The following is a 24,999-nucleotide window of genomic DNA, read 5'->3' as shown; positions in this document are numbered from 1 at the left end:
CAGCACTGCATGCCTTAATATATTGTGCTGCCGATGAAAGACTTAAGAAATAATTCCAAAGCAAATGCTCGAAGTGAATTCAGATTTCCTTCAGGTTTACTGCCAACATTTTGATTTTTATGGCAGCACTGATGAGGCAAATAAATGTGCATGCAGATCTTTTAGGCTGACAGATAAATACAAAACTGCTTTAATTAAATTTTTTTCTTAAAAGGAAACCTTTCTCTCTCTCTTTCTACACACACACACAGGCACACGCACACACGCACACACTCACACACAGACATATACACAGATATAGATATTGATATATTTGTATATAAAGTTCATGCTGGTAATACACACACAGAGAGAGAGAGACAAATTCATACCTCTACATATAAAGATATCTATTTGCATAAAATTCATGCTGGTGTCTTTACTCTCCCAGCACCAAATGCTGACCCAAGGAGCAGGCAATCGTAAGTTCAAGTGCACAGAGTGTGGCAAGGCCTTCAAATACAAGCACCATCTGAAGGAACACCTGCGAATCCACAGTGGTGAGTAGCTGAGGTGCCAGGGTTCTCATTTGCATTTTGTTTAATTAGCAGAGTTTTTGTTTTTTGTTTTTTTTAAAAAAGCATAGTATCTTCACCATTTTGTTTAGAGCCGCCAAGATACTTTGTAAATGATTTCTGACTCATCCTCATTTTTCATGCTATTCAGAAACAAATAAGAAACCAGCACCACAAGTTTCCATAGAAGATTTTCCAAATAGCAGAATGTATTACCTGATTAATTAATTAAGTTCTAAATTGCTTTCCTGGAGCTATTTCTACTCAGAGGAATTCTGGGAATTCCTAGCCATTTGGCACTTAAGTTTTCTTATTTGTGATACACTTGCCTAAAAAACAAAACAAAAACAAGGAACCTTAAAGACAGTGGCGTAGCGTGGGTTGTCAGCACCCGGGGCAAGGCAAGTAATTTGCGCCCCTTAACCCGTGGATTTTAGCAGGGGGCAGAGAGCTGCGAGTGTGAGCGCGCCCCCCCCAGATGTTGCGCCCGGTGCGGCCGGCCCCCCCCTGCACCCCCCACGCTATGCCACTGCTTAAAGATGAACAAGACCAACACCCACAATCCAGCAGCAATAAACAAATTAAGCTTGCTTACTTGGAATGGCTGCCTCATTCATATTATTTTATCACACTTGCATCTCATCCTTCCTCCAAAGAGTTCACAGCAACTGTTTAGCCCATGCGTAGGCAAACTAAGGCCTGGGGGCCGGATATGGCCCAATCGCCTTCTAAATGTGGCCCACGGATGGTCTGGGAATCAGTGTGTCTTTACTTGAGTAGAATGTGTCCTTTCATTTAAAATGTGTCTCTGGGTTATTTGTGGGGCATAGGAATTCATTCATCCCCCCCCCCCAAAAAAAATAGACCGGCCCCCACAAAGTCTGAGGGACAGTGGACTGGCCCCCTGCTGAAAAAGTTTGCTGACCTCTGGTTTAGCCTCCCAAGCACCCTGCATGATAAGTTGAGCTGAGAGATAGTGACATGGCATCACACTTGATGAGCTTCATAGCTTCTTCATACACTGTACTTTTAAGTACCTGTAAAACATTCTGCAAAATCCAGTGTCAGGTGAGCAGAATTAAGTTTGTGCAACAAGACTTCCTCTTCATCTAACTCCCCGCCTCCCCAGTTGTGTGAGTGGACATCTATACCATCACAGCTGGTTGTCACAACAAGCAGCAAACATTCAGGTATCTTTGCCAGAGATCTCAGATTGGCTGCAGCTTCCCAATAAAGATGCACTTAATGTCCAACATGAGATTGTTGCCACATAATGTGTGAAGTGGCCTGTCTGACCTCGAAGTTGTGTTGTCCACATCCAAGCTGAACACACTAGCCACTTTATATATCCATTTACAATATTTATACCCTGCCTTTCTGGCCTGCATCGGCTATCACATCAATTAAAAATATAATTTTGTGTTCCTAATTCAATCCCCTTCGTTGAAATAAATAGCCTCTGCTGAGTGCATTAAGTCATTCAGTTACACATGACAGCGAGAAAATAGGGCAACACTTTGCCTTATATTTGGAACTTGTCAATGTTTGAATAATAATATTTAGAGTTCTCCTCCAACTAAAAGTCTTCACCCTTTGATGCAGACATTGTGAGTAAAGCTATTAACGCTGGTCAAGTATTCAAAGACTTTGATTTATTCAAATAAATTCAAAGGCAAATCAGAAACAAAGACAAATATACCGAAGACTAAAAAAGCAGTATTTTAAAGCTAAGAAATAGTCTGAATAAGTTTCTGTAATTATACACTCTTCATAAGTTTTTTTAAAAAGTATATTCTGCTTATATATAATAATTCTAATGTTTAAGCTATCTAATCTGCAGGCATGTAAAATCTCGCAGTGAACTTTGTTTTTTGTTTAGTAGATCAGCATTTGCAAACCTTGGGTACAATCTCAAAGTTAAGCACTTTTAAACTCCATTGATTTCAGCTGAAGGGATTTAAGCTTATGTTTAATGCTCCAACTGAAGTTTAATATGTTTAATGCTCAACTCAGCTGTAATAGCAAACCACAGTTTCCCACTATAATAACTAGCTGCGGTGAACTTTGGGCTTATGTACATCACCTCTTCTCTCCTCCCCTTTCACATTCACCCACTAAATCTGTTCTGTGAGTTCCCCCAGCCCCCCTGGAGCAAATTTGGGGGTGGCAGGGGGCGCATGTGGAAGAACGAGAGGGGGGTGTCTTGTTCCATTTGAGAAGTTAATTAAATTAATACAAGCCCAGGAATTGGGGGGGGGGGTGATTCAAGCATGAGACAGAGTGTGGAAAAACTGCCTTTATATTTTGTGTAGCCAATCCAGATCATGACTCAAGGGTTATCCATCACAGGAGAGGGGAGAGTTCCCATCCTTCAAAGACTAGTGGCTACTGAACTCAAGTAGACTCATTCCAAAGTAGCAAGAAAAGGCGAAGAGACAGCAATGGGTTCTCATACTCCCTCCTGCTAACCTTCATTTTTGAATTTTTCCTGTTCCCTGGTTCAGTTGTAAACAATATTTTGTCATGTCACCTAAATGGGAAAAGCTTGCCAAACCTAAATCAGAAACTCAGTTCAAACCATGGTTTCCCATTCTGCTTTGGAGGCAAAGTATGGTTTGCACAAACCATAACCTGCCTGATTTGGACAATCATAGCTAACTGTGCTATGGACAAATGGAAGGAAACAGAGCCTTACAAGAGAGCAGAAGCAGGGGGAATGGGAGCACATGAGCCCAAAATTCATTCACAGCTGCCAAAACCTGTGTTAAAATTATCTGCCCCGCCTTAGGGTAAAACCTAAAAATATATGTACACAGATTCAGAAAGTGGTTGAAGCACTGCTTTAGGCTGGAAATGAGAGCAGAGGAGGAATAAAAAACATAAGAACAGCCCTGCTGGATCTAACCAATTGCCCACCTAGTCCAGGATCCTGTTCTCACAGAAACCAATCAGATACTTATGGGGAGCCTGAAGCAAGACCAGAGTGCTTCAATGCCCTTTTCAGAAATACATGTCTCCTGTTCTCTGGCCATTATCCATGTAGATCATCTAGAAGTAAACCATTAAAAACTAATAAGCAAGTATGAGTGAACTTCCATAATTTATTCTAAAGCTTAATTTCTAAAAAAAAGTTCTCATGAAAATTCACCACCATTTTAGTGTGAATTTTTCTCAGGATACACATTTTTTACAGTAATTCCTTCATAAACCATGTATTTGTCATTTCCACCAATATATGCCTTTTTATGCACACTTTCCATATGCATTTTTGTGCACATTGCTTTGCTGGAGAACTGCATTGAAAAATTTGGAGAAGTGCAAATTTTAATGAGTCACGGTGTTTCTGTTCAACATATTGTTTTGGATAGTGTATATTTGCATTAAATTTGCATTCAAATGTGAACTGGGTCATATTTGTCCCCCATTTTACTATGCCAACAGATTCACACAAAATTATGCTACTGTTGTAACTGCATGTTGCCTGGGTCCTTATTAAAAGCCATGGCAAAATCCTTCTGCTATCTGAATTTAGATATTGCAAACACTGTGCATTACATGTAAGTTTTCAGCTGTATTCCTTTACACAGTACAGTACAGTGCACTCTCTGTTTCCCTTGTAAAGACATCTATAGCTTTCAACAAAATGTGAGCCATCAGTAAAAACTAGGGAGCATCACAGGATGAGAAGGAATCTTGCATGCAACTAATTGTAGATTGTCTAGTTTGAATTGTTTCCAGTCACAAAAACCTAAACATAACTTGGAAGGAAGGAGAAAATGCAGCAAGATGAAAGGAATGAAATGTGCAGACACAGTAAATGGTCTAAAGAACTGGTCTATTTGTGAGTTATTAAAAATTAATTTTTAAAAATTAATTGCAGGTGAAAAGCCCTATGAGTGTCCAAACTGCAAGAAGCGTTTCTCCCATTCTGGCTCGTATAGTTCACACATCAGCAGCAAGAAATGCATTGGCTTAATCTCTGTAAATGGTCGAATGAGAAACAATATCAAGACGGGTTCTTCTCCTAATTCTGTATCTTCTTCACCTACTAATTCAGCCATTACACAACTGAGAAACAAGCTGGAGAATGGAAAACCACCTAGTATGTCTGAGCAATCGGGCTTACTGAAAATCAAAACGGAACCACTAGATTTCAATGAATATAAAGTTCTGATGGCAACCCATGGGTTCACTGGTGCTAATCCTTTCATGAATGGCAGACTTGGTGCAACCAGCCCAATAGGAGTTCATACTTCCACGCAAAGTCCAATGCAGCACTTAGGGGTAGGGATGGATGCATCTTTACTTGGATTCCCAGCAATAGGCAGTAATTTAAGTGAGGTGCAGAAAGTCCTACAGATTGTGGACAACACTGTTTCCAGGCAGAAAATGGACTGCAGTGCTGAAGAAATCTCCAAGCTGAAAGGTTACCACATGAAGGACCCATGTTCTCAACCTGAGGAACAAGGCGTTACTTCTCCTGGTATTCCACCTGTGGGTCTTCCAGTAGTCAGTCATAATGGTGCCACTAAAAGTATTATTGACTACACATTAGAAAAGGTCAATGAAGCCAAAGCTTGTCTCCAGAGTTTAACTACAGACTCGAGGAGGCAGCTCAATAACATTAAGAAAGAAAAGCTACGCACCCTAATAGATCTGGTAACTGAAGACAAAATGATAGACAACCATAATATACCTACTCCATTTTCATGCCAGTTCTGTAAAGAAAGCTTTCCTGGTCCCATTCCCCTTCATCAGCATGAACGTTACCTGTGTAAGATGAACGAAGAAATCAAGGCAGTCCTCCAACCTCATGAAAACATGGCTCCTAGCAAACCAGGAGTGTTTGTCGATAAGCAAGCTCTCCTCCTGTCATCAGTACTTTCTGAGAAAGGAATGACTAGCCCCATCAATCCATACAAGGACCATATGTCTGTACTTAAAGCATATTTTGCTATGAATATGGAACCCACCTCTGATGAACTACTGAAAATTTCCATTGCCGTTGGCCTTCCTCAGGAATTTGTGAAGGAATGGTTCGAACAAAGAAAAGTCTACCAGTACTCAACTTCCAGGTCACCATCGCTGGAAAGGAACAGTGCCAAGGTGGTGCTGGCTGCCACCAACAACACTCCCACTAAAGACTCTTTGTCAGCCAGATCCCCTATAAAGCCTGTGGACTCTATAACATCACCGTCTATAGCTGAACTTCATAATAGCGTTACTAACTGTGATACCCCTCTCAGGCTAACAAAACCTACTCACTTTACCAATATTAAACCAGTTGATAAATTGGACCACTCCAGGAGCAATACTCCTTCTCCATTAAATCTTTCTTCTACATCTTCTAAAAACTCCCATAGTAGTTCTTACACTCCAAACAGTTTCTCCTCTGAGGAGCTTCAGGCTGAGCCTTTGGACTTGTCATTACCAAAACAAATGAAGGAACCCAAAAGTATTATAGCCACAAAGAACAAAACAAAATCCAATAGTGTAAACGTAGACCACAACAGTGTTTCTTCGTCATCTGAAACCTCAGATGAGCCACTGAACTTGACTTTTATCAAGAAAGAATTTTCTAATTCAAATAGTTTGGATAAAAGCACTAATCCATTATTTGGTATGAGCCCTTTTAGTGCCAAACCTTTGTACACCACACTTCCGCCACAGAGCGCATTTCCCCCAGCCACTTTTATGCCACCAGTTCAGACCAGTATTCCTGGGCTACGACCATACCCAGGAATAGATCAAATGAGCTTCCTACCACATATGGCCTATACTTATCCAACTGGAGCAGCTACGTTTGCTGACATGCAGCAAAGGCGAAAGTACCAGCGGAAGCAAGGTTTTCAGGTAAATATCTTGCTTATTTCAGAAGGTTACGGTTGTATACATCATTCCCATGTACTGTTTCATGACTTAAAACATCCTAAGGGTAAATCAGCTCAAACATTCCATTTGTATTTTTAAAAGGAGATGCGAGGAAATGAAACTATGTAAACATGGCCAAGGTGGACAAACTTGGAATGTTCAACTGCAGTTGAACATTTCCTGCCCATTACCGTTACATTACCTGCCCATAAGAATATAAAATGAGTTTCAAGGGATCAGCTACAGTCCTCATGCAGGGGGGAAATGCTTCTGCTTTACCCTGAGAAAGGTTAAGGTTAGTACTCTTAAAGAAAAGGCTGTTGATACAATTCATATTCATGACCATCCTAGCATAAGTACCGATGAGATACATGAAGCGCTGGGAGAGTCCCCCAGCCTGTGGCTTCTTTGGCACTGGCACACTGTGGTTTAGGTAGTTTCCTTGCCACTGTAACCCTAAGAGATTCTCAGAAATCACATGGAAATGATAATGCAGCCATAAGCTGTTTATAATATGTTCCAACTAATCTTTACAAAGCTATAAAAAGGATTATGAAGATCCCCAAGCCAGACTTGTTTTCATCTCACCTGTTCCATTTTCCTCACCGGTCTATTCTTCCCCCCATCCCACCGCATCCCTTGGACTATTTTTGAGAAGACTCTAAAAATATAGTGTCTGTTGGTTTTTATCTTCATAAAAAGGTTCTCTCAGTCCACTTTGGGGCTGATGTGGATCTATGAAGCTGCCTTATACTAAGTCAAACCATCGGCCCACCGAGCCCATTAAGGTTTACTCTAAATGTTGGTGGCTTTCCAGGGTTTTAGGCAGAGGTTTTGCCCATCATCTGCTACCAGATCCTTATTTTAAAAAACTGGAGTTGCCGGGGATTGAACTTGGAAGCTTCTGCATTAAAGGCATGTGCTTTGAGCTATGGCCCAATGTAGGTGAGTTCAAACTTTTAGGAACTCTCCCAACTGCAAAAAAATAAAAAAATAAAAATTGACATCTGTCCACTTAAATATAGCAAAGGATTTTATCCACAGGAAACATACGTTGTGTGTAGGAATTGTGTATATATAATACATCTACAGTTTGTCAGACAGCGATTAACTGATTATAGTTGATTTTTTAAAACATCTGTGGACATTCCCATATGACCTATTAGGTTCCATTAGTAATTTTACCAACTAGTAAATGTTTTATATTTTCAAATGTGAAAATCAGGTATGGTTTAATGTTACAGGCAGTAATCCCTCTCTGCACAATAGGAGCATAAATAGCACGGTACCTCCATAACAGCTGTTCCACTATTCCAATTTACAGTACATCTGCCCTCTTTGTAAATGTATTTAAGCCTATTTAATCTTCTCTAATATTAATTAGTAAAAACCTAGTCTAAGAAACTGAACTGTCTGATAGCAAATGGAAATGTACGTTATCATGCAAGTTTGCACTCTCTTTGGATCAAGACAAAATAAATATCAAGAAATTTAATAATTTACTGATCCACATTCATTACTGCTTAATGCTGAAGGCTGTTTTAACATAGATACAGCATTGATAAAAAGTGTTATTAATATTCCCTATTTCAAATTATAAAATTAAATATAAAAATATAGCTCAAGGCCTTTAGAGGGGAAACATACATTTCAGTGGATTGCATAATAATATTTTGTGCCTAAATATAAACTTCATTTTGAAGCCTTTCTAACACTTATAGTCTGGTATCTTGAAAGAAAAGCTCTGTCATTGTTGCTTGTACCTAGTGGTTTGTGACTGTGTGTGTGTTATTTTTGGGTTTTGTTTTTGTTTTACAACCTCCTATTATTATGAACACAATGCACTTTGGAATTTTAAGCATACTGACCAAGAAGTAAGTCCTATTGAACTCAGCAAGGCTTATTTCCAATAAAACATGCACAGAAGTGCACTGCAAGCTACAAATTCTGCAAAGACTACAACCCTAAAAACTACCATAATCTTGCTTTCTTTTCCTTGAGCACTAGACACACATACTAGTTTCATATTGCTCTTGTTCCCAAGTGGCTTATAGTGTGAAGGGCTATTGGAGGAGGGAGCCTGTTCGAGAAATACAAGTTTCAACCCTACAGAGTATGTGGAGCTATTTGTTAATAAGTTATCTATACAGGATTTTACACAAAGCTGTGTTTGCACATTTATTTTAGGTTTGCGACACACTATGACATTCTGTAACTTCCAGTTACTTTGCAGAAATATCCTAAAAGTTGAATAGATGTTAGAGCAGCTTCAGATACTGCTGTTTTAACCTCAAAATCTTTATACGTCGAAGTACTTAACCTCAGAATATTTATAAAGCAAAAGTTGCTTGCTATCTTGTTACCGAAGCCTTCCTTTCAAATTCTGTGTACAACCTTGTCCATGTTGTTAGCCAGATTGCACATGATAAGCTGTAGGCCAGAGTGCACACATCCATAGCATGTTTTTTGTTTATTAAATGATATGTCCTACATTTTAGAGCAGCTATAGATATGGGGACAATAGGAAATACAAGTGCTGTTTTCTTGCATCTCTGTATCATTCAAAACAGAATGTCCATATCCTCCACTCTCATTGTCCTCAGAAAACATGAATCCTTGAATTTGCTTGTGTATCTCTGAGAAGTGAAGGTGAGGGAATTATGAAACGGAAGAATGCGGCACTCGCACTTCCTGTGCCCCTCACAGTTATGTCCAAGAGTGCTTATGTGGTGCGATCTTGTGCATGCCTGCTGAGGAATTAAGTCCCATTGAGTTCAATGAGACTTACTCCCAGGTAAGTATGTATAGGATTGCAGCCTTAATTTTGGGGTGATGGGTTTGGTCATGCAAGACAACTATGACCTCCTGGAACTGAAAGCTGGCACATATTTGGATATGACTTGAACAAATTAAGTAATGTGAGCAGGAGTTCCATCAAAACACGCTGGCATCTGTGGTCCTGTGGAAAGTGGTTACATCATATTCTGATCACACCAGTGCTTTCCACAGGGATGAAATCACAAAGAACTATGTGGAGCTGACTCTGGTTGTTGTCATGTTCCCTGACTTGGTAATGGTATAAGTGGCCATTTGGCCATCTGTTCTCTTCCATTGCATAGATATAGCATTTCATAGCAGCATTTCAGGAGCAGCCATCAGTACGACACACTATTAGTTCATACCCTCCCTCAGCATAGGGAGAGACTGAGCACATGATAGCCTGTAAAAGGGTTCAGATTGCTTATGCAGTCACAATTTTGCCAGCTTCTGCCTTTTCTGTTATGCTTTGGGTGCCCATGCCAATTGAGACTGAAACTATATTTTTAGTGATACAGGGCAGCAGGTACAAATGCATCTGTCACAATGAAGACACCATGTCTCCTTGTAATGATTATTTATCCCCATGTTGTGACATCACGATGTTGCGCACTTCCCCAAGCCCATCAGCCAGGGATGTGCAGAGACAGCAGAAAACAAACAACATTAAGACACCACAGATGTTATAGGAGATATTGAGAGAATATGTTTTTGTGGCAGCCCCGTGTCATCAGATGATTTTTCAGACTCCAAGTGGCATCCTAAACATACTCTGTTGGGTGCCAGCTCCGGACATATGTGTTTTGCACTACTCACGTAAGACTCCATGGGATAAAAAGTTGAGTGTGAGCCAATGAGGCTGCTTATTGTAACTCAGGGTGCTTACCTGGTTACGGATGAAACTAAATATAGTAACTAACATACTATAGGAACGCAGGATATTGTATAACATCACAGAACAAGGGAAGGAAACATGTTTTACATAAACCATTTGGTTGCATCACAGGGAGAATTGCTTGATGGAACTCCGGATTACATGTCAGGTCTTGATGACATGACAGACTCCGACTCCTGCCTGTCCCGAAAGAAGATCAAGAAGACAGAAAGTGGCATGTACGCATGTGACTTATGTGACAAGACATTCCAGAAAAGCAGTTCCCTTCTGCGACACAAATATGAGCACACAGGTACGAATGGCTATGGCATGTAGAGACGAGCTTTCTTGCATGTGGTACTTTTCATAATATTTAATGAGTACACTTGTGCAACATAAGATGCAACATATGCTTAAGGCATTCAACAAGGAAGAAATTGTGTGCTTTGTTTAGTTCAGTATGACTCCCCCCCCCACTTCTTCACATGTTAAATTTGTACTCTTTTGTTTGTACAATTCCTCTCATCCCTGACCACTGGTCCTGCTAGCAAAGGTTGATGGGGGTTGTAGTCCAAAAACAGCTGGAGACCAAGTTTGGGAAACCCCGTGTTAGACAGTCTGCCCATAAACATCTATATAAGGGGGTGGGGGACTAACAATAGCTAAATCTCTTGCACCTGTGATTAAACACCTATATTGCTATTTAAAGGCCTGATCAAAATACATGAAAGCTTACCTTTTGGCCTGCCTCTCTAAATATGTATATATGAGAATTAATACACATGAAAGTGCTAGTCCAGTTGAACCAAGAGGGAACCTGAGTTTGTACAGTGCTTTGTGTATATACCGTACATACTGATGATCTGTACAGTGAAGTGGAGCATCATCACAGAATTTTTGGTCTGGAAATGCCTGAAGCTTATCTACACCTTCCTTAACACGCTTAACAAGTTATCCTTTTATCAGTCAGATGGTAGTGTACTGTAAGAGAGGTTGCTTATCTTCTACAGTTCTTCTTCAGGTCTGTTCCTCATAGTATGGCTGCAATTAAGGTAAAGGGACCCCTGACCATTAGGTCCAGTCGTGGCCGACTCTGGGGTTGCGGTGCTCATCTTGCTTTATTGGCCGAGGGAGCTGGCGTTTGGCCGTAGACAGCTTCTGGGTCATGTGGCCGGCATGACTAAGCTGCTTCTGACGAACCAGAGCAGCGCACGGAAACGACGTTTACCTTCCCGCCGAAGCAATACCTATTTATCTACTTGCACTTTGACCCTGAAACTGCCTTAACAGAGTAGTTGCTGCACAAAGCCAGTTTCAAATGGCATTCTTGTGATGGCTACATTGCGAGAAGCAGACCTTAAAATCTGCATTTAGTATAGAGTGCTCTTCTCATTGTAAAAAGTAATGAGGGCATTATTAACCTCTTAGAATAAAAGGTTATCTGCCTTCAAAATTGTGCCCAGGTGGTGGAGTCTTCCAAAGGGCCCACAGGGCATTTGCATCTTGCAACAAACACTGGAGGGAGGCTTAGGCTCGATCCTCTTCTTTGAAAGCTACACTCCTTAAAGAGCCAACACTCTGGTGTGCAGGTGGGCATCTTTTTGCCTTCCAGCCCCTTTCCTGGTGCACTGCCTTGGACTGGCAAGGTAGATCGAAAGGCACTCGCTTACTGAGCTGAAGGGAAGAACCCCTGAAGATCAAAGCTCCGACTCTGCAGAGTCTGATGAGGTGGGAACTGGTCCAGGGGACTTCTGCCTGTAAGCAGAAAGACAAGAATTTAAGGGCCCTGTGCTTTTTATATAAAAGAAGAAGAAACAGTTCAGTGAGCCCCATCTTACATTATAGAGTACAAAAATTAAAAGCTATTTATATTAGACATAGAGAATTACCCAGAGATTAGTAGTTTAGAGTAAAAAAGTACCTGAAAAAGACTGAAACTTGAATCTCCTTTTAGGAAAATCAGATCTAGTCAAGCTCTAGGTAATTTAACACAAATACTGTTGCCTTCCCTTTTTAAGTATTTGTTGTCTTCTCTTCCAGTACACATGTCTAGCTCACACACACATGTGCATGAACCCAAACAGTAAGATGGTTCCTAACAATAGTTCATCTCTTAATTGTTTTCCTAGTCTTGGATCTGTGACAAGGATAGTGGGAATGGGAATCATTCACCTCTATTTAATAAGCAGAATAAATGGTAAATTTCAATAGATCTTCTTTTATGCCTTCAAGCATGCTCTTTGCTTTTTATGCATTTATAAATCACATTCATTACAAAATCTGGGAAATTTGCTTTCACTTCAAATTTATAAACAAAGTTTGTGTGTGTGTGTGTGTGTGTGTAAATTTTTCAAATCCTTTAAAAACTCTTCCCCTAATAGTCCTTCACTTTGTAATAGTGAATACACTCCAGAATACAGGGCAGCCTGCTTCATGAGTGGCAGGTGCTTCTGTTCTTTCCTGCATCACTTACCCAATGGATTAAATCCTCCATCCCTAATTGCCATGCACACTTTTACCAACAGAGGCAAGTGTGTATGACAAACAGCTGATTAGCAGTCAGTCACCAAACAGGACAGAATCATAAAAAGGGCATATAATTTGTCACAGTCTGGTCACCTGTGTTCTGAACTGACAATGTCCTAACACCTGGGGTGTGGTGTGGGGAATGAGGCAAAGAGTGGCTCTACCCTTGTATTTTGTTTCTTTGTTTGTTTATATGTAATAAGAACACTGAGACCCCCCGGGTATTAGGGCAGTATATAAATTCAATAAATAATAATAATAAAATTGTCTGCCAACATGGAAAGCATGTATGAGGGACATGCACTGTAACACTAGTCAACTGATGGAGAATAATGATTGCTACATAAATTGTGGAGTTGGCCTAACTGTGCCCGTGATTTACTGTATCTTTCAATATTTCAAAATCCCAACTAAGCCTAAACAAGAATAATGAAGAAATATCCAAAACATCTTGTATTAAAACAACACTGTTTACTCCCGTTTGATTGCTGTGTCTTTTAAAAGACACAAAATCTTTCACTTGAGTCTTTTGAAACTGAGGAATAAAAGGTCTTCCACAACATTAGTACTCTTTCCTTGCCTCTTTAAGCTAAATCCTATGCAGAAAATAAAAAGGAAGTTAAAATACTCATGGGATTAGGGGTGCAGGGAAATAAAGTAGCATTTTGGACCACCAGCTTGTTTGGTTCATTGGTGTGCATATTCCTTACGTTGCATTACTCAGATGCAATTGTTTGTATGGCTGAAGAGGAGGAAAATCTTTGCAGGCTTTACATCCCTGCACCTTTCCTCTCCTGAATGATTTTATTGCAGCCATCTGCAAATATTATGGTTTGCTACACTACTACCGTAAACCTCTTCTGTTAGAGCTGGCCTTCTCATATACTGGGATCTGGACATATGGTTGAATCCCGTAAAGTCGGTGGTCCATAAGCTCCACAGTCATAGGCTGACAATTGAAAGGCTGGAAATTTGACAAGTCAGGTACCTTGATTTGCAAAAAAGCAGATAATATGCTTTGATTTTAGACAAGCAAGGAAGACTTTATGTGCAATGCTGTAATACTCCTGTCCTCCTGACCATTATCTATTTTATATCTCTGTGAGATTCTGCCTCAAGTTTTAGCACAAATAAAAGTGTTTGAAGAGAAGAATCACTCCCACAATAGAACTGCCTAGTCCCGGAGTTAAGAGATTTGGATTTAAGTTTCCTTCATCTCTGACACATGTTTGTTTTGTGAACTTCAGCAAAAGCAGTCTTCATATAGCAGGAAACATCAGGATATAGTTTTATCCTAACTTTAGTCAGAGTAGTAAAAGGCCATTTAATCAGATTACGAATGCAATCCTATGCATGTCTACTCAGTTCAACTGAATTAAATGGGACCTACCCTTAGGCAAGTGTTTATAGTATTGTGACCTTAATCTAATTTGGTGGAACAGCAGCACAGTAGTGGTAAGTTAAGGGGGAACACTTGCAAACTAACACGAGCCTGCCCTTCTTATTCCACTACCTGTCTTGCATATTTACGCAGCTAAAGTTTACTTCAAGAAAATGTAAAGGCCATTCGCCTTTTTCTTTTCCTTCTTTTCCTCCTTCTTCTTTGGCCTCTTTTGTAAATGTTAAGTGAATTGCAAATTAAACTGATAAAGTTATGGAAAAAGCCAGAGCGATGGAATGGCTGTCTCATCTATTAATATATATGAGAAATTTCACTCTGTGTTCGGGGCAAGACTCTCTGAACTGCAATTAACCTTTGCTTTCAGTGCCTGAATCATTATCCCTTCCTCATCTTTTTGGGGACAGTTAGTGCTTATCCTGTCTTTCTAGAGTAGCACAAATAATGGGCATAGATTTATAAGCCAAAGTGTTGATCTGTCTGAAGATGCAGTCCACACTTTTCTTCTTCTTTGTAGGTCAGCTGTTCTGGAATGGTCTGATGCTGTCGCCTTATAACCAGTTATATCATATACAGCTTTCACACAATGCAGTGAAGCTAATACTTATGCAGTGGCCCAGTTGACTAACTCATGCCATACACTTCTATTTATCTGTGCTCTTCATATTCCCCTGTGATTTTAAAGTGATTTACCTCTCCTTGGTTCCTGACTACACTGAGGTCTCAAGCCCACTTTTTTGGCACAAGTTTTGTGACTTGGCTTACACTACTTTAGAAAAGTGAAGCCATGTTGCTGCTGCTGCTGTTCTTGTCATTCTTAAAAGGAGTTTGGAATTCACATGTTAGATATACTATAACAGAAATCTAAGCCCTTTGTACTGTATCCAACCATCTGAGATGCTTCCTGCAAAAAAGCCCATTCTGTCATAGTCTTATGCCAGTAGTATGTGGCCAAATGAGCTAGGAAAAAGTATTGAAAGGCCAGCAGCATTTCAAAGTCCTTATGCTACCTGTTGGATGAGCACCACTGGGGAAAACGAAACAGAAGTTAGGTTTGGTAGTTAATTCTGATTTCTGTCAGGGCAAGATATTTTAATTCTCAAAGAGTCCCGTTTGATAAGGGCCATTGGTAATGGGCCATTGGTAGTGACCAGGAGACTGCTTAAGTCTCCTACAGCCTATCACTGAATAGTATCCCTTGGGGTTACAAACAGAAGTGCTTAGATGTAAAACACTGTCTTTCAAATAATTATTTGAAAGTTACTAAACTAAAATATTTTTTATTAACTCTGCTACCCAGATTAGTAACGCGTTGGATGCCAGCAACCTAAAATTGGAAATTTAAGCAACCAGCAGCTTACAATGACTCCTTGTTTGATCTCCTGAATTGATTCCTTGTTGCCATATGAGAACGTGGAGTGACTAAACCGTATAGCATGAACCAGTGTGGCGATGTGGATATAATATTGGGTTTGGACCGTAGGATTTGGTAATGGATCTGGGTTCCAATTTATGCTTTGCCATAAAGCTCACTGGGTGGCTTGGGCCAGTCATCATCATCATCATCATCATCATCATCATCATCATTATTTAGCCTAGCTTAACTCACAGAGTTGATATACGGACAATCTGCTTAGAAAGATGGCAGGAGAAAGAGTTTGGGAGAAAGGTCATAGCAGTCTTGGTCCTCCGACTGCTACACTTGTTGTTGTTTAGTCGTTTAGTCGTGTCCGACTCTTCGTGACCCCATGGACCAGAGAACGCCAGGCACTCCTGTCCTCCACTGCCCCCCGCAGCTTGGTCAGACTCATGCTGGTAACCTCGAAAACACTATCCAACCATCTCGTCCTCTGTCGCCCCCTTCTCCTTGTGCCCTCCATCTTTCCCAACATCAGGGTCTTCTCCAGGGAGTCTTCTCTTCTCATGAGGTGGCCAAAGTACTGGAGCCTCAGCTTCACAATCTGTCCTTCCAGTGAGCACTCAGGGCTGATTTCCTTCAGAATGGAGAGGTTTGATCTTCTTGCAGTCCATGGGACTCTCAAGAGTCTCCTCCAGCACCATAATTCAAAAGCATCAATTCTTCGGCGATCAGCCTTCTTTATGGTCCAGCTCTCACTTCCATACTGCACTTTTCCCCAAACTCTTTCTCCCTTCATCTTTCTAAACAGTTGTCCTTATATCAACTCTGGGAGCTTCCAGGCAGCTGTGCTCAGAAGACGGTTAAGGAAGGGGGTTGAGAAAGAGGAGGAAGCATGGTGACAGCAAGTTGGTGGCATGGAGTGACCATTCATTCTCCACTTAAAAAAACCTAGTAGTGACAAAAGATTCCTATGTGTGGAGTTCCCAACACCTAATGGACGTTTCATTTTTAGTTTTCCACAGCAAATTCCTTTGGCACAAATTCACACCCACACCCTGCAGTAAAGATATGCAGGAATTTTTGCATATTGGACAAATTAATATTTTCATAGGCATGCCTAGGAGTCCTGTGGCCTTGTTACCTTGGTTAATGATATGCTCCATTTCATCATTCACAAGAAACGACGAGAGCTTTCATGGTGGCGTCCTCCCTTTAATTCTTCTTTTCTTTCCAACTGCATGTTTTATTAAGACTTCTTTTTATATATAATTTTTGTAGCTTTTATGCTGAGGCAAGCACTACTTTTGTTTCCAGATTGATTCGGTAAACTAAATATTGTTCTCAAGCTTTAGCAGCAAATCAGCCCTCTTTTGCTGCTCTTCTGAATTCCTAGCTCACAAGTTTTCCTTATTTAGAGCTTGATTCATAAAAAAAATTACATCCTGTTTATAGATAATTTTCTATCACTCGACTCAGATATGAGGATTACTTTTTATACTTAAATAATATGCAGTTTCTTGGAGTAAATTCAAAGCTCATGAAATTTGCACTAGAAATGGAAGTCTTTCTTCTTTGTAACAACAGAGCAAGTGTGGTATTTGCAATTACGCCAAATTGCATTTATAACGCACCTTTGACCGCCTCACTACACTCTGCCCATTAATCCAGCTCCACCGGGACTACTTCTAACATCCAAACCCCTAAGTGGCTTCAATCAGCTGCCTTTAAAAAATCAAACCGCTGCCAGATGATTCCTTATGTACCTTCCAAGTCTGGAATTTCTTTGCAAACACACTCCTCAGTCCCCAAACCTACTTACTGTTATATCACTGGAATAACAAAATTTATCGCTTTTCAAAACACATGGTTTGCCCATATCTAAGCCCAAAAAGCCTGTATCTTTGGGCTGTTACATGTTTTTTATATGTAGCAATGAAACTGTAAACCTTTGGGTGTGTGGGTGTGTATAAAATGATTAGATATAATTATTTTTCATTGCAAATCCTAAGAGAGTCAGGATGTGGGATAAAAGCACAGTGCAAATACACACACACACACACACACACACACAAATATTTGTGTAAGATATCTTTAAACATATAATAATAATTAATTGTATTTATATATCACCCCCATTGGTGCTTTTCCGATCATAATACAACAATGAAACAACCTTTACTCTATCAAATAATGAGTTTTAGCAAGGGGATAAAGAAGGAGAATGAGAAGATTTGTTAACAGAATCAATACCAGGCCTCCTGACGAAAACATCAGGACAATTTAAAGCTTTGCTCTGTTGTAGACCATGTGACGTTGCTGTATACTTGTAGTGAAGAACCATGTATGTATTTTAATCATCGTTTAAGTTGTCTTACATAACTCATAAATAATTTCACATGTTAATCTCACCCAGGGTCATTTCAAAGGCATCTCTCCATCAATGAGGCAGAATTGTCAAATCAGCCAATGAGATCAGGGCTGGATTCTATTCAGTGGCCTAAAAAGGGGGAGGGGGAGATGCAGGGAGATAAAAGCACAGAATCACTTCATAAGGCTGGGACAAATTTAGAGGCTAAACAGCAAATTGAACCCAAAACTGAGCATGCATTTTTTTTTTTTTTGCCATTAAAGAATACATGCTGGTTTGAAATATAAGAAAAAAACAAATAAACAACAAATAACAGAGCAATCTGAAGAGGGGCGCAGAGCACCGAAATTCTCTCCTCCATCCGCAGCCCTGCCAGCTCCTGCTAGCCAGATCAGTAGGTGGAGGAGGATTTATTTATTTATTTTTATTTTTTGTTGCACCAGCTCTGGACTGGCACAGCCCAGGAGCCCACACTGGGCATGTCTCCTGCAAATGGATTGACTTAGGCTCCAGCAGATTCCTCTCCAGCCCTTCTCTGCCCTCACCCCAGAACAGAAGCTTCTCAACTGCCTGCAGTCCTGATGGGCACAGTGGGGGTTTCTGTGGCAAAGCCCTTTCCCCTCCACCCAGCAGTGAGCCCAGTGCAGGGACACCTCTAGCTAATCTTAATTCTCTCCAGCAGCACTGATCTGGGGGTTAGGACTGGGCTCTAAATCTCTTTGTGGCTTGTTCACGAAGAAAAGTAAAGGCACCAGGCACTAAACTTTTGAAGAACCTATCTATCTACCTTCATAGGGGGTTCAATCATTTTTTAAAAAAACACTGAAATAATATCACAGTCTATAGCTTTGTATGTTTAAGTCATTTCAGTAATAAAGCAAAACACCCTGCTCTGTTTTATCTGTTTTCAAGCGGAGGCTGGATAGGGATGTCAAGGGAGAGCTTTACCAGAAGCTGTATTTCAGGTACAGGAGAGAATGACATGGATGACCTTTGCAATGCCATCTTTCTGTGGCTATTATCACATCACTGACCTGATCAAACTATGCCTGAATAATTGTCTTGAGAGCAAAGGAATCTCATACTTTCTGAGATATTTTTCAGTTCTTGTCTGATTTCCTTTCTGTTATGAACACTGTTGCCATTGGAGGCATTCTTTATTCTTTGCCTTGTCAGATCCTGTTCTCTAGCATCTAGTCATCTGGCATTTACCACCATATGCTTGCAAAGTAATTAGGAGTGTTTTCCTATAGTTTATTATAGTATTAGGGGTGGGGGGTGGTATCCAATGGTGTCCCTTTGCTTGTGGAAGGATATTTAAACCTGTGGAGTTGGGTTTTTTTGTAAGTAGAAGGGGAAGAAGGTGGCTGTTAACTAATCCCCCCATCTGCTCAAGAAAGTTGGGGGACCACAGCAGCACTGAAGGTGGCACAGGGGGTGGGGGCTGCAGGATAAAGGGAGGAATTTATGAAAACTGTCTTCCTTCTCCTTTCCATTAACAGAAGCCTCAGTGGAGGAAAAAAAGTCTCTCATGAGCAGAGGAACCCAACCGCTTGAATACAACCCCTTATTTTCCTCTAAAATGTGACATGGTTTCCCTCCCCCCTTTTCTCTCTCTTTCATCTGAGGGAGTCCACCTGAGGTCAGTTAACATGACTGATTTTCCTGCTCATGTTATGACTTTTATGTGGATAAAAGTCACTCTTCTTATCACATGCCCAGGGATTCTCAGCTGCCTTTTCAACAAAACTGAGATAATCGTGCATTGTGCTTTCCCAGTGGATGAGTGCAGCTGGCATAAAGTTCACATGGAATAGAGATTTGGGACTATCTGCTTCATGTGAGCTCCCTGATCGTGTGATAGTAGTGCCATACCTTTAACAAAGTTTATGAGGAGCAGCTGAAATAACATTAGAGCTCTTCTTCAGCTTAGCTGTTTAGCAAATCAAAAACAAGAAGAGGGAATCAAACAAGTTACCTGCAACTTTGATCTGAGTGTATCAGTGGCTTTCAAAGAATAACTCTAACTGCATTGCCAAGCAACAGATCCTGACTGAAACATTTGAGATGAACTGGGACACTTGCCATTTGAAAGTAGACCACAGTGCAAGGAATCAAATTTTGATTTAATTAAATTTAAAGTTAATCTTAACCCTGTGTTTCAGTTACAATACCCACCCTGCCCAAGGTGGCTAACAACATAAAAAAGGAAACAAAAATGTTTTAAAAGTCTGTGTTCTAAGTGGCTCAGATTTGGTCCAAATTGCAGTTTACAGATATTTAAGCAAATTTTATTTTTTTAAAGAAAACAAACATGAACATTGAATATAGCTTTAAAAAACCCATTGCATTACATTCACAGCAGCAGGAGCACAGTATCTGTTTGCTCTTCCCCAAAAGGACCTTATATACAGCTAGGGTTCTGCAACTCAATAATAAAACTACATAATGACTGGGGGAAAGTTCAAACTGTACCTCAGTCCCAAACACGTCAGCTGGCTGCTGGCTAGTCACTACTTGTAAATCTCAGTTCTCAATCCCACATCTGCAGCGTGGGGGTCATAAGTGCCAACCTTACAGGGTCATTGTAATTCTTGTGAATACCTGTAAAGTGTTTGGAATGCTTATCATTACCAAAATACTGGAGAAAGAGTATATTCCAGGGATATGATAGCATTCCAACTCCCTTCATGTATACTTGCACACTGAGTCTCCCTCTTGCACATAGGTATGTCCTGGAGCACTGAGCAATCCTGGTAACTGCCATGCACATTTGCAAAACACCACAGCTAAATTATGCAAGCAATGCCACATTCTTTGTTTCCTACTCAAATGACTTTGTCCACCAATGGCTCAGAAGTGGGCACTTTTGAGTTTTGCCAGCTATTGAAGTGCGACTTTAAGATCAGTTTTTTAATACAAACCCCGCCCCGCCCCCCATTTGGATGTAGACTTTGCCCTGAAGTTTACAATATGGCTTGTGTTTTCCTTCTCATGATCTCCCTTCTCCTAGTTCCATGCTGTGCTATCTATTCTTATTATGAATCTCAGCTCATAGCAGTTGGGGGAGAAAGCCATCGACTGAGCTGGTTTGCTGCAGTGGGTGAGCCAGGCATGTGAAACGGCCAGCACAGACTGGATTTAGCCCAGACTTGGGTTTTGGCCTTCCGCCACGAGTCCACATTTAGGGGTGGTTTGTGTTGGAATGCCAAAGCCTGCACATTCCAACTGCATGCCAGGGGATGTCATGACCACCTTGGCATGAATTTATGCTGCTGGAAACAGCAAAGGCTGGGATTTTCCTAGGCCTACCAGTAGTTTGAACCCCCATGCAGACATGCATGGGGGAATCGTGGGAAAGGGTTGTGATTATGCCTGCCAATGCCATTCTCCCTGCCCACTGAAAGTCCACCCTTGTCTGCATAGGAGAGCATGCACAGGCAGACTCCCAGAGTGTGTGCAGGCCAAAATGATGCGATCTATGTACCAAAAACCACAATATATTTAGGTTGTGTGGTTTGTGTTAAGACATAAGGCACGGCGGCCCCTGTGACTACATAATGCCCAGTATGTAAACATCAGGCATGCTGAAGAAGCAGAACTATTATTTTAGTTAATTACCTGCTCTTCACCTGAAAGTCTGAAGGCAGGTTACAACCATTTAAAGCACAACATTCAAAGCAGTTATAAAAAACAGCAATTGCAAAAAAAAAAAGCAATCACAAAACAGATAATATAAAGGTAAAGAGGTGTGCCTTTTTTTTTTAAGGCACCACCTAGTGTAATTTTGGTTTGGCTTTGTGCATTTCAATTCCACCTTTCCTCTCTCATGGATCCCAAGGTGGTTCCCAGGTGCTTGTCCATCCAGAAACTAACCAGACTCGGACCTGCTTAGCTTCAACAAAGTGGTCACCCTGTGTGTCTTCACACCATACCCCAGAGCCATTCCCTAGAATCAGTTGGCTGGTGTTCATGACATCACCAGTGACAAGTGACACGCTCGCCTGCATAAGTTGGTGCAGTTATGAAACTTATATTTTAAATATTGTGTCATACGTTTCTAGGTTTTGCCCAGTCCTATCAGGCTGACAAGCTTTTTTTGGAGGGGGGGGGGTCAGCTCTAATTTGGAATGAAGCTTTTAAGTATGGCAGTTATGGAAGGTGTCAAAGACATTCCAGAGCTATTTGTGGCCTCAAATCAACCAGATGTGTTTAGGCTTGGTACGGGTGTCAAGTTTCAGACATTGGATTTGAAACTGCTTGAAATACCAGTGGAAATAATGGTGTCATGCAGCAGAAGGGAACTTCAGCATTCAGTGAATGGCTGACAACTTGCAGAGAACTTCTCCCAAAATTACCAGTGAGGAACAATTCTGCTCATGTAGCAAATCTCAGTAGCTGCTGATAGGGAACTAAATCTTTCTCTCACTAAAGTTTAATGGGAATTTTTCCTGACTAAGGGCTTCAACATTGAGTTCTTAGAAATGTCGTTCTTTCGGTCCTCACAATTAGTTTCTGTGCATGTGGTCAGTGAGGCAGTGATTCTTCTGCTATGTAATTCAGCAGCAACACTCCCCTTCACATTGTCTCATGTCTTTATTAATATTTGTACTACCTTTGATTATTGAGTTCATCCATTTTGAGCAGTTCAAACAGAAAGCTCCAAAGAACTGACTATTTCATTTTTGACACATTTGAGACCCTGGAGCCTCTTGGGACTGGAAGGCATTTCAAGGATAATCTAATCTAGTATCTCTCAGAATTTACCATAGTTAAACCAGTATATAAAAGCCTTTGTGCTTGCCACAGTGTTTCAGAAAACTATTCATAATTATCAAAAAGCTGGGAGTGCAACATTTTCCAAGGAGAGCTCAACCATGGAAGTGTCATTAGTTCACTTAGTGTGGGTTTCTTAATGACATGGGGGTAGCACCCCTGGTATTTAGTGGTACCAATTCAGATGGTTTTGGATGACTTGTGTGATGGAGGAAAGGATAGAAGCTTGAGTAAAAAAGAAGGTAATTCACTGTTCCCATACTAGGATTTCCATTTAATTGTAAAAACCGGCCATGCTCATATAAATGCTCAACTTAGATTAGCTTCCCCCACCCAAACCAATAATATTGACTGATAATTGATTGATAAATAAACTATCATATTAAAATAAAAAAATATTGACTGGCTGATTGATTGATAAAATTCTTTATGTAGAAAGTAGCTACAATTAATTTAGGTGCAGTTTTCCTATGTTTTCAGGAAAACAAGGGCTTTCCAGAGTTTGACTGAGGCTTAACATTCAGAAATTCCTGAAAGCTGATATTGTTAAAGCCGAATAATTTTCTTGATATGAGGCATGGAGAAACCCCTAAAATCACGAGCTACGTGATGAAACAGAACTGGAGAAAGTGAATCATTAAGTAACCGTAACCTTGTTTATAGTCAGATGCCCTTAATTCAATAAAGGACAAAAAAGAAGCACAAAACGTAAGTGAGAGAGTCTGTAGAATTGTAAATAAATAGGATATTTATCAAACTTTATTGCAGGCATCAGCTGCTCTTCAACATGGCCAGTTTTCTACTGATACTCCATGTTACTTTTTCTTTATTGTCCTCAGGTTGAAAAAAACACTATACAGAATATATCAGAAAGTGAAAGCTATTAAAAATAGAGCTCATGTTTATTTGGGGGCTTTTCATGCAAGCAATTTTTTCCACTATTAATGCACAATTGTTACCCTGCTACTGCAGGAAATATAGAATTCTCCTCTCAAGAGTATCAGTTGTATCCAACTTATACACAGAGTAGACACATTAAAATCAATGTATTTGATTAACTTAATTCCATTAATTTCAACAGCTCTTGTCTGAGTGAGTTAAATACAACCCTAATTTATTTGAGAGTATCCCACCCCCTCCAAAATCTTTATTTTTACTCCTTTAGAAGCTTGGTGTCCCAAGATATTCTCATGAAGCCGATTAGAAAAAGTAAATGCACCGAAGCCTATCTGGAATCCCTACTCTTACACAGCCCCATAATGCAAGGTTTATCCCCCTCCACTTTTTAGATTTAGGCAGTGCATACCTCTCCCCTGGGTACATTTCCACCCCCACACTGTGCATGAGTGGGAACAACATACTATGCCACTGGCATAACCCAGTCTGCTTCCTTTATTTTAATATTTCAGATTTTAAAACTTTCTAATTCTTTTACTTATGGAGATAAGTAAATGTCCCCCCCCCCCACCCAAGTTGTAGTGATGGCTACCAACTTGGATGGCTTTGAAAGAGGATTAAAAACATTTCTGGAGGATATAAGTGTCAGTGGCTACTAGCCATCATAGCTATGTTGTACGCTGAATGTTGGAGGCAGCATGACTCTGAAACATAGCTGACAACTTTTCCCTTTTCTTGCGAGGAATCCTATTCGGAATAAGGGAATTTCCCTTTAAAAAAAGGGAAACGTTGACAGCTATGCGCTGAAAGCCAGTTGTTGGGAATCACAGGTAGAGACAGTGTTGCTTGCAGAACAGATTAGGGCCATCATGCTATTCAGTTGCCAACTAAAGTATTTCTGGCTACAAGCTGGATTCTGGCATAGTGCTACCAATAAAATGCCTTTCCCACCTGTTGTCTTGCAAGTTTTCTGAAAACAAAAAAGGGCCTAAAATGCTGAAACTGAAGGTTGTGCTATGTATAATTTTATTTTTAAAGGCATCTTTTTCCAGTGTAATGACCTCTTTCTGTTCTACTGTGCTTTCTTGCAGGAAAAAGACCACATCAGTGTCAGATTTGCAAGAAAGCGTTCAAACACAAGCATCACCTTATTGAGCATTCACGACTGCACTCAGGCGAGAAGCCATACCAGTGTGATAAATGTGGCAAACGCTTCTCACACTCCGGGTCTTACTCGCAACACATGAACCACAGGTATTCCTACTGTAAACGGGAGGCAGAGGAGAGGGAAGCAGCGGAAAGGGAAGCGCGAGAAAAGGGTCACTTGGAAACCACGGAGCTACTGATGAACCGGGCCTATTTACAGAGTATTACTCCTCAAGGCTATTCTGACTCAGAGGAGCGGGAGAGTATGCCGAGAGATGGGGAGAGTGAGAAGGAGCACGAGAAGGAAGGAGAAGATGGGTTTGAGAAGCTGGGAAGACGGGATGGGGATGAGGAATTTGAAGAGGAGGAGGAGGAAGAGAGCGAAAACAAAAGTATGGACACAGATCCAGA

At 40.6% G+C, this 24,999-nt stretch overlaps 1 protein-coding gene across 2 annotated transcripts in view; it reads left to right on the top strand.

The window, feature by feature from the left end:
- The window catches only part of ZEB2 (zinc finger E-box binding homeobox 2), a 168,799-nt gene that overhangs the window by 142,205 nt on the left and 1,595 nt on the right, over nucleotides 1–24,999 (top strand). For both annotated transcript variants that reach the window (XM_079993115.1, XM_079993114.1), the window contains exons 7-10: nucleotides 431–539; nucleotides 4,435–6,407; nucleotides 10,249–10,429; nucleotides 24,534–24,999. The exon at nucleotides 24,534–24,999 is cut by the window's right edge and continues 1,595 nt beyond it. In XM_079993115.1, the coding sequence (XP_079849241.1) occupies nucleotides 431–539; nucleotides 4,435–6,407; nucleotides 10,249–10,429; nucleotides 24,534–24,999 (2,729 nt within the window). The remainder of the gene's footprint in view (nucleotides 1–430; nucleotides 540–4,434; nucleotides 6,408–10,248; nucleotides 10,430–24,533) is intronic.

The sequence above is a fragment of the Podarcis cretensis genome (genome assembly GCF_951804945.1).
Source record: "Podarcis cretensis genome assembly, chromosome: 1".
Lineage (NCBI taxonomy): Eukaryota > Metazoa > Chordata > Lepidosauria > Squamata > Lacertidae > Podarcis > Podarcis cretensis.
Note: the sequence above shows the minus strand (reverse complement) of the source record. Positions and strands in the feature narration are given on the sequence as shown.